Below are 10,435 nucleotides of genomic sequence, written 5' to 3' on the forward strand. Positions count from 1 at the left end.
GATCGGCGCTGGAAACACGCATCTTAAGCTCGACGGCTCACTGACATCCCCTCAAATCCATCCTTTCGCATCTCCTCTTTTGTCCAATTTTCGAGTTAATTTTCTGTTTATTATAAGAAAATGAGAAATACAATTAATTGGCTGTCTTCTCCGGCCGGTGGTATTCGCGACTCGGCTATCAATTTGCCGCTGTTAAACCACGACCCGACCACCGTGAAGCCACCAAAAGCCGGCCTGCAGCGGTGCGCCACCTCTCCTCTCATGAGTGACAGACTTCGCCTTGTTCAGGTTGGTGACAGCGTCCCCTCTTCTGTAACTCTGCGGTGTAATGCTACTCCTGGGTCGCATTCTTTTTAGTTTGCGATCAAGAACGCAAGGGTTTCCCCGATAAGTCCTCTTTGCCGCATGAGTTGATATTGCAGTATTCCTCCACGTTTTGCTTCTGAGCGTTGGGTTTTGTTGGGCGATTGCAAATCAGTTTGCAATCAAGAACGCAAAGGGTTTCCCCGATAAATCCTCTTTTCCGCTTGAGTTGATGTTGCGGTTTTCCTCCACGTTTTGCTTCTTTGAGCGTTGGGTTTTGTTGGGCGATTGCAAGCTTGGAGTTAATATTGCGTTGGTATGGTGGTTTTTTTCTCTTAAAGATCGTTCCTTTTGCTTTTGTGCGAGTTAGCATTGTTGAGCTCTCCTAAAGGGCCTTCTTTACTCGAGGGAAAGAAGGACCTCCTAGTTATAGCTTCAAGTAAGGAAGTAATCTAAGTAGGATAAACTAGGGATATAAGTTATTTCCTTTGAATAAGAAGGATTCTGAATTCAATTCATGCCTCGAGGGTTTACCATCTCCTGTACATAGTTGCAGTTGTAGGAGAAAAGTTAATCACCCAGTCTAATGAAATTTCACTAAATGATGTCACTATAAGTTTTAGAACACAATACCAATGACAAAATAATTTTCTTTACATATATTGTATCGTTATTCGAGGTTTTGGACCTCAGTTGGATTTAAAATTGAACATTTAGATTAATGATTTAATTTTCTAGTTTGATACTCTCTGCACTTAGGTTAACAAGACTGAACTTTGCCAGTGGATACTCCATGTATAAGGCTGATGGACACCTGCTTCCCCATTTTGGTTTGGATTTAATACTACGCCCTTCATACCAATTATGTAATTGTTGGTATTTCTGATATGCACACGTGTACCAAGCAACATCTACATACTCTAATTTCTCAAGAACAATACAATTAACTCTCGTGTATACCATGTCATTGTATGCCCTCATTATGTACGTGTGCCAATTAATTCAATCAATTGGGCATGGAAACATGACTTAGTAAAATAGTCAGAATTTAAAGAAAGTGATTTTAAAATTTAGGAAAAAGATTAAACTTTGTGTTATCTAAGGCGTTTTTAATTAAAAATGGTCTAATAAGGGTTCAAGTTGTAATTTAGGAAAATGACAAACTGCAATGGCAATTCTATTCACAATATGTTATTAATAGAAATAAAAAATGTTAATATTCAGTTGATATGTCAATCTGTTTAATTAAATATCTGACATCATTTATCCATATCCATTGGTGCATGCATAGTTGGTACTATCCTATCTGTTTTTCATGTTCAGTAAATGAAAGTGGATGCATATATGGATATGCTAATATTCAGTTTGTATAATCCCGTCTTTTCTTTATCTCTTGAGCCATTTTATTTATGAGTTTCCAAGATAAACTATAATTTAGTGTTATAATGTTGGTTACTATCTTAGAATATCATTTTCATGCAACATTATACATAAACTCTATTGATGCCTCTATTGGTTCGTACGACGTTATGATTAATTCTTGATTTGTCCCGATAGATAAACTCTATTATTTGAGACACTATGATTAACTCTATCTCCATTTGTCAGGTATAACTTTAGAATTCTTACAAATAATTTTATCTATCTTTCTAGTGAGAAAAACATTTATTTAACTACAACTGTGACTACTCTTATAAGTAATTAAATATTCATCTCTCTTTTTAAAGTGAGTATTTATAATTATAAGATCATACAAAATTTGCAAGATCTAAAATTATACTATCATCTTCATTTCTTTCTTTACAACCAAAGCCCTTATGCACCCCTTTATATTCACCATATGTGTATCCTACGTGATCATTCAAATTTCCTCCAATTATAAATTTTTCGATTATAGGTATTTCTTGAATGATTTCATCTAAGCTTTCCCAAAATTCTCTTTTGGTTTAATCATCTAATCCAACTTGAGGAGTATAAGCACTAATGACATTTAAAACATCTCGTCCTTTCATAAATTTTAGATCTACAAATCCTTTTACATTTATAAAATTATTCTTAAGATCCTTATCAATAATAATTTCTACACCATTTCTGTGTTTAACTTTTTCAGTAGACCAAATTTTAAATTCAGTACTATCGATCTCTCTAGATTTATCTTCTACCCATTTAGTCTATTGTAAGAAAATAACATTTATTATTTTTCATATCATAGCGTCTATCGATTCTAATTCTTTCCCTGAAAATGTTCCTATATTTCAAGTTGCTAACCTAACTCTCTGTTCTTGGATGAACTTCTTTACTCTCATTGGTCCAAAACAATGAGAGAACCCTTGCCTACTCGACACCAGATCTGGGCGCCGTTGTGATGGGCCGCTTCCGGGCGTCCTCCTAGCCCACTATTTGCAATTCGGGACATCTAGGTGGTGAAGGTACCTCACGTCACTTCTGGGTGACTACTTAACTCTATATTGAAATTGGTTAAGATCCATACTCACGAGTTATGACATAGTTTTACGTTGGTTGTCAGTAACCTAACGCAACCCTCCACCTTTTTCATCTAGGCTTGGGATCGGCATTGGCGGTGTTTACGTCGTTCACTGTCCATAATATTTTTTCATTTGTATTCTTCTCATGTCCATTGAATAGTAATAGATTATGGTAATAATCAAATGCTCAGCCTTATCTCGAGGCACATCAAACTTGACATCCACGAAGCACAATTCATAAAATTCTACAAGCCATAGATCAAAAGATGACTGAGAGCATCTGAATTTTCTGTGTTCTTATTATATTCATCGAATAAAAATAGTACTGATGTGAATATGGTAATGATCAAATGTTCACCCTTATTTTGAGGCTCATCAAACTTGACATCCACGAAACATGATTCACAAAGTTATTCAAGGGTGTAGATGGAAAGATGGTGGGGAGGATCTGAACTGTCAAAGTTTCATGAGCCTCAGTCCATCCCTGGGCAATATGCCTTTGGTGCATGTAACATAAAAAAATAACCTCTTTCTCACTTTCCTCTCAGTCTCTTTCTTGGTTCCCATCAACTCAGAGAGCAAGGGCAGAAAGAAAGCTTTCTGCTGCTGGTGTTTGTAACTCTGCTCTAGCTTTTAGAGATTTGAAGATTGAATTCAACGCATCTTATTTCATCCTCCCTCTCACTGGTGACATGGTTTATCTTTCTTGAGATTGGTGGCTGCTTTCCCTTGCTTTATTTTGTATTATCTTATTCTTCTGTTGTACTTCCATCTTTCTAGTCCAGAATTAAGAATACAATTTTGTTGCATGAATTATTATTTAAGTTGCATAATGTTGGGTCTAATGCAGTGCACCAAGTGACAATTCTTGTTCAGAATTTCTTTGACTATATCCCTCCTCAATGAAGGTATTGACTGCCAAAAGATGGACATCTTATGATTGAGATGATAAGTGGGCTGTTGGTATAAAGATCAACTTCTTATCATCAAAATGATGGCACATACTGGTAATCTGGTTTCTGGTGATGTGACCCCTTAATCATGCATTTTTGTGTTTTTCTAAGAACTATAGATGATTGATTTTTCATTCTTTTGCATTGTGCAAAAAATGTTTTTCAATTATGTGCTTCTTAGGTATATTGCTTTTGGATTTTGATTTATGAAAAATTATCACTTCAGTTTGTCTATGTTTCATACAATGTACACATCATGGTTTCAATACACTTGGGTTTTGTATGATATCTGTGACTTGTCCAAATTAAGATTACATGGGAATAATTTATTGTTTATCTCTTGTTTAGAGCTTGATATTGTTATAAATCAGGTGGCGCAGGGAACTCATAAGTTATGAGTACAGTGGCTGTTGAAGATGCAATTGAGGAACATGGAACTTCTATTGACAAGGAGAAGAGGAGAGTCCGATGCAAGTACTGCGGAAAGGAGGTGAATGGCTTTAACCGTCTCAAGCACCACCTGGCTGCTGTTGGGAGTGATGTGACTTCATGCATTGAAGTTCCAGCCGTGGTCAAAACTCAGATGAGGGATGCTTTGCTTGGGAAGAAGAAAGAAAGGCTGCTGAAGGAGGTTGGAAGAATAGAACATCCTGAACTTCCTTTGAAAAGGAACTTTTCTCCTGCATCAAGCAAACAGAGATGTTGCCAACTCAAACTAACCCCTGGTATTAATTCAGTTAATAGCTCTGGACCAACAGAGATCAATGTGGGAGAGAGCTCTAGCATAAATAATTTTTGTCCTAAACAGTCCCTGGTGAAGGGAGTGAACACTTTAGAGCCTCACTCAGCTGAAACTGTAAATTGGTGCAGCCCCAGTCCATTCATTACAGAAAACATGTACAGGATAGTCAAGGAAGAAGTGAAGGATGAATCAGCATGGCATGCAGCAAGGTGTATTGGTAGGTTCTTCTTTGAGGCTGGCATTGATACTGCCAATGTCAAGTTACCTTCTTTTCAGGGAATGATGGATGCTGTTATTGGTTGTGGGTCTGGATACAAGGTACCAACCTATGATGAATTGAAGGGAACAATCCTACATGAAGAGGTAAAAGAAGTTCTTAAGCATGTGGAGGATGTGAAGCAATCTTGGGGCCGAACTGGTTGTAGCATCTTGCTAGATGGTTGGACTGATCCAAGGGGCAGGAGCCTCATAAGTTTTCTAGTGAATTGCCCCCTAGGCACCATATTTTTGAGATCTGTAGATGCATCTGATGCTGTTGATGATGTTGACACACTATTCTTATTAATTTGTAATGTCATTGAGGAGGTAGGTGTTAAGTATGTTGTTCAAGTTGTTGCTCATGACACATCAGACTGCATTGAGGCTGCAGGAAAAAAGATAATGGAGAAATACCGATCTATATTTTGGACGTTATCTGCAGATTATTGTATAAATATCATTTTTGAGAAAATTGAAGCTCAAGATTATGTCAAGAAAGTACTGAGTGATGCTAAGGCCATTACAAAATTTATTTACAGCAATGCCTTAGCTCTAAAACTATTGAGAAAACACGTTCGTGGAGGTGATCTTGTCAGAACCTCCAACTTGAAATCGGTGACACCATTCATCACATTGCAAAACATGGTATCTGAAAGAGAGAATTTGGTCTACATGTTCAACTCTCCAACATGGACTACCTCAGATTTGGCTTCTAAAATAAAGGGCAAAAGCATTTATAAGTTGGTGAAAGATTCTTCGTTTTGGGTTGCTGCAGTTGATGTCTTGAAGATCACAAATCCACTACTTGACATTTTGCACCAGATCCGTGGAACAGATAGGTCTCCAATGGGTTCCTTATATGATTCCATTGATCGTGCGAAGGAAAAGATTAAAAGGAATTTGGGACATGAAGAGGCAAGATATGATCCTATATGGACTCTAGTAGATGATATATGGGACAACCATCTCCACAGCCCTCTTCATTCTGCTGGATACTTTTTGAACCCAAGTCTCTTCTATTCGAGTGATTTCTATATTGATGCTGAAGTCACTAATGGAATATTGTACTGCATTGTGAAAATGACTGTGGACCAACAGGACCAAGAGCTCATAGTTCTCCAACTTGATGAGTATAGAGAGGCTAAAGGTGTTTTTTCTGGGGATGCAGCAGTTGATCAAAGAAGTAAAATTTCACCAGGTAAGAGAGATATCCTCACTCAAAATTTCTGTCTCAGCTATTGCAATAACTTGTCACAGTTAATCCATGCCTTCAACTGTCATTTTCTTTGTTAATTATGCTATATATAGAACATAGAAAAGCCACTAGCAAGAGCAGATGAGGATGTAGTACTTACTGGAGTGTGGTGCTATTTGCTAAGAATGATTTAAGGTCGAGTTAGTTTTGCTACTCTGCAAAGGGTGCTCCAACTGTTGGTACTTATTTCCTCTTGTATGACTGAAAGACAATGTCCAAGTAAAAGCAAACACATTACTGAAATAGCTCGCAACTCCTTTTGGGTAAGAATTGCAGTTCAATTAATTTCCTAAAATGCATGAACTAAATTTAATGACAGATTTTGATGGTGATAAAAGATCTATGGAGTCGACCCAAAATAATTAAGACTTATGGTTTTGTTGTTATTGTTGTTACATGAACTAAATTTAAATGATTGAATATTGCATTAATAGTTTGTTGATTGAGGTGAGTAAAAAACAATGGTCCTGGATCCGAATTTTAGATGGGTTTGCAATTACATATCCATTCACTTAAAATGTTGATATTGCAAAACATCAAAAGTTGGTATTTGCTCTTTTAACCTTTGAAATAGAAGATATTTATGATTGCCTTCTTAGTCAATTTACCATCCCAGACTTGAAATGTCACTTATTATTCCTAATTTTTTTGGTAACTAATAAAGGATAGTCTGTGCATGAAACTCCTGCTGATGTGGGGAGGATCAATAAATGCACCTTGTACTGAAGCAGAGAGATTTGAAAGTGGAAGTCCCTAAATAAACTGTTAAAGGACAATTGGTTGATGAGGGCGACTTCTAAATAAGCAGAGAGATTTGGTTGTATCGAAAGGTTGGTTGATGAGGGCCACTACTAAATCCAGCTTAGCTTGATAAATTGTTTGAGATGGTAGAGAAAGGCACTAACACAAAAACAAGTTTTCAAAAGTACAGAAGAAAATATCAATTTGAAGGGTAGTATATGCACAATAGAACTCAAAACTTGAGAAAAATAACAAATCGTGGTTAAGGTATCTGGAATATCTTTTGAGCCAGAAATTCCTGTGATGTTCTGCTGAAACCAAAGTACTAGATAAAAGCTAATACAGATGCTAATGATTTGTCAAGGTTTCGATAAGCTAGACTTCAATATATTTGCAATTTAACTATATTGATTATGGGTGAAAATTATCTTGGAAAAAGTTTAAGGACAGTCCAATATAACATGAAACTAAAAGATTGTTTGTGACACTTAAATGAAAAGATCTAACAGAAATAGCATGAGAATAAAGAAACTCCAAACGGAGAGAGGAATACATTTTCTTTGTTTACTTTTTTCAGAGGGGAAGACAATGTTGCAAGACTACTATTCATATGCAACAATTAGGGATTACAAAGCAGTTGAAAAATGTAGTCACATCACAAGGAAAGAACAGAATCTAAGGTCTACATGATATATCAAGAACATTAGGCAAAATGTTAGCTGTATGCAACCAAACGGCTTATGAATTATGTTTTAGGAAAATGTACAAGATATTGATACAGTGTACTTTGGGTAGGATATTCTTCAGCTGTTAAAATGTTGATCTACATGTCCAGTACCGTTCTTCTATAGAAGCTAAAAAGTCAAAAGGAAATAAATTGTGTCGCCACAGTTTCCTACCTTTCTTGTATCCTGCAGATATGATGATTTCAGTCAAATTGTTTTTTTGATAGAAAATAACTATGGTAAGACAACAAGAAAATACTAAGAAGCTCACTCTATGAGATGACTTGGTGTGATATTGATCAAATTGTTTTTTTTTTGATAAAAAATAACTATGGTAAGACAAAAAAAGCTAAGAAGTTCATAATTCTTGTGAAGTTTCTAACATAGATACATAGACTCTTTATGAGACTAACTAGGTGTTGACCTTGTGTTATCTAGAGGGATTTTGACTTGTAATGCTGAAGTCTAAAAGAAAAAAGAAAAAGGTTTCTGATCTAGCTTACCTTGTTATATGATGAAAGGACATTTTTACTTTATAACTCTTGTCACGATTAATTTCTGATGGCACCGATACGGTGATATGTTAGTGTTTTAAAAATAGCTACATTTATCCTTTACAGGTTTTAGTGCTTTTGGTAATGTCTTATATGAGATAGAATATAACCATAACAATCAAACCACACTTATATGGTGATATGTTGGTAAATATGCATTTTATCTAGATGTTAAGCAACATCATTAAGGGATGTATTGGTGAAAAGAAGGCATGTGCAACTTTCAGTGAAAATTTAGCTTCAGAATGACTATCGGGCGATGGCATGATAGCAAATAAGCAATGAAAGTAAGTATGATGAGAATTTCTCAATTAGGATCTAGCGTGTGCATATAGATAGCTAAACTCAGCTTAACTCTGTAAATGAAGGTCTTCATCTGACTCTAGGGACAGACTTTATGCCATGTAAAACTGTTTGATATATCTGTGGGAGCATAAGTGGAGTGTATGTTCAAAGCTGTTCCTCAAGATAGCATGTCATGCAGTCATCGAACAGTGCAATCAAAAAGGAACTCAAAACCACTACTTAAAAATTATTAGCTCTTAGCCAAGAGTGTTTGGCAGTGATCAAGATTGTTTCAGCCCTGAATTGTCTACTTGTTTAGTTTTCAGGAATCACATGATATATTCAAGATGTTGTGGAGGATAAAAATTTTAGGCTGAACTTTCATTGAACGACGTTTTGCCTAATAATGAAAAGTGCATCACATTCTATCTGTCCTTTTAGTTGGCTAAAACTGTTACCTTCATAATTGTCATTGCTCCAATGACTAATGTTGAGTTCTCATTGTTCAGCAACTCATTCTTTACGACCAAGCTCATTTTGCGTATTTAGTGATTAATCGTTGACTGGGATGAACTATATAAAGAGATAGACACCTCAAGTTTCACTGATCCATAATGTGATAACCCTGACCTCATTTCTCTTAGGCCGATCCCCGTGCAGATCTCTAATTTTTGTGTAGGATTCTGAGATCAATCTCTTTCTTTCAAATTGCAGATATATGGTGGTCAATGCACGGAGGGCAATGCCCAGAACTACAAAAGTTCGCCGTCAAAATCCTAAGCCAGGCTTGCAGTGGTGCCTGGAGGTACATGCTAAGGAAGGATCTGTCGGAGCAGTTACATGCTGAGGGAAGGAACTGCATGGAACAGCAGAGGTCTCGTAATCTCGAGTTTGTCCATTACAACCGTCGCCTGTGGCATTCACCGTCCAGCTTGAAGCAGGAGATCGAGCTCGGCCATGATGACCTTAAGCCCTTGGAAGAATGGATTGTAGATAGAAACTGACAGCTTGTTATATGAACTCTGACGACTTGTAATGCTTTTTTTGAACAATGGTAGTGAGCAACAGCTTCTCCTGATCCCTTTGTGTGTGCCTCCATTTGATTTGTGCTCTGAGTTCGAGATTGATGGCGGATGGCTATACAACATGACTGTTTTTTTTGTTTTTGTTTTTTGGGAAGAGCACAAAACAGAAATTTATTACTTATCAGCTAGTTGGTTGGCACCGAATCAACAATGTTCTATTTTAATCGCATTCAAGGATTTATACAGGGAATAGCAGCAATTCCCCACATAGAATTGCGCATGTTACTTAGTACGCCTCAGCTGCTCATGTCTGTGATCTTAGCATTCTGTAAGACAAATTATAAGATGGTAATTTTTCATGTTGCAATTCCTATAAAGAAAAATTGCTAGCATAATAGTGAGGAATTAAAACAAGAATACAAGATGGTAATAAGAACTTACAAACTATAAGTAGATTAATCGTGACAAGGAAATCAAGAAACCAACTTTATCCTAAAGCAAAAACAAAAAATATGTATAGGGAGAAATTTGTGACCCGTTCACCACCAAAGCTCGCTAATGTAAAGAAAATACTTGTGTTAAGACTTTTCTTGTCATTAGATTATATTACAGACGGGACATTGTCGCATATAGCTTGGGACCTGATAAGGTCCACACCGGGCAAGCTGTAGGAGCTACGAGGAAGCAATTGTTGTGTCCACCACTCTTTCAATGAGCACAGTTTTATCGTTTGGAAATGTTCTTAGACGACTTCAATTTTGTTCTGATAAAAAGTCATCATCGGATGATGCGAGATGGACGTCCTACGATTTTGATTTTGTCCATTGGAGGGCCCAAACGAAGCACCATCCAATAAAACGTACACGATCAGCATTTCGAGATAGACCCCCCCCCCCCCCCAAAAAAAGCTATATCTCTAAAATCTACGAGTGAATTCACGCCATCAAACCATGACTCACCAATCAATCAATGCAGGATTGTAATGCGTGGATGGGGTTAAGCAATGTGACATGAATATTTTTAAGGACAATTTTTTTTTTTTTTTTGTGTTTTGGGGGGTCAAAGTAGCAACAAATATACATTCTACAAAATATGGGCAGAGGCCTAC

At 36.7% G+C, this 10,435-nt stretch overlaps 1 protein-coding gene across 5 annotated transcripts; it reads left to right on the forward strand.

Annotated features, from left to right (window-relative positions):
• Positions 1 to 64: 64 nt before the first annotated feature.
• LOC135586399 (uncharacterized) lies at positions 65 to 9,380 on the forward strand. Of its 5 annotated transcripts, XM_065115073.1 has the most exons (5): positions 65 to 288; positions 2,652 to 2,732; positions 3,640 to 3,796; positions 4,114 to 5,940; positions 9,017 to 9,380. In XM_065115073.1, the coding sequence occupies exons 4-5, from the start codon at positions 4,137 to 4,139 to the stop codon at positions 9,304 to 9,306; spliced, it is 2,094 nt and encodes a 697-aa protein (XP_064971145.1). In that variant the 5' UTR covers positions 65 to 288; positions 2,652 to 2,732; positions 3,640 to 3,796; positions 4,114 to 4,136; the 3' UTR covers positions 9,307 to 9,380. The 5 variants fall into 5 exon arrangements, with proteins under 5 accessions (XP_064971145.1, XP_064971147.1, XP_064971144.1 ...); XM_065115075.1 differs by lacking the exon at positions 3,640 to 3,796; XM_065115072.1 differs by lacking the exon at positions 2,652 to 2,732.
• The last annotated feature ends 1,055 nt before the right edge of the window (positions 9,381 to 10,435 follow it).

Source organism: Musa acuminata, chromosome BXJ2-6, assembly GCF_036884655.1.
Source record: "Musa acuminata AAA Group cultivar baxijiao chromosome BXJ2-6, Cavendish_Baxijiao_AAA, whole genome shotgun sequence".
Lineage (NCBI taxonomy): Eukaryota > Viridiplantae > Streptophyta > Magnoliopsida > Zingiberales > Musaceae > Musa > Musa acuminata.

Coding starts and splice junctions, on each gene's coding strand:
- LOC135586399 (XM_065115073.1), top strand. CDS start 4,137: ATGAGTACAGTGGCTGTTGAAGATGCAATTGAGGAACATGGAACTTCT. Junction 5,941..9,016: donor AAGAAGTAAAATTTCACCAG/GTAAGAGAGATA, acceptor TTCAAATTGCAG/ATATATGGTGGTCAATGCAC.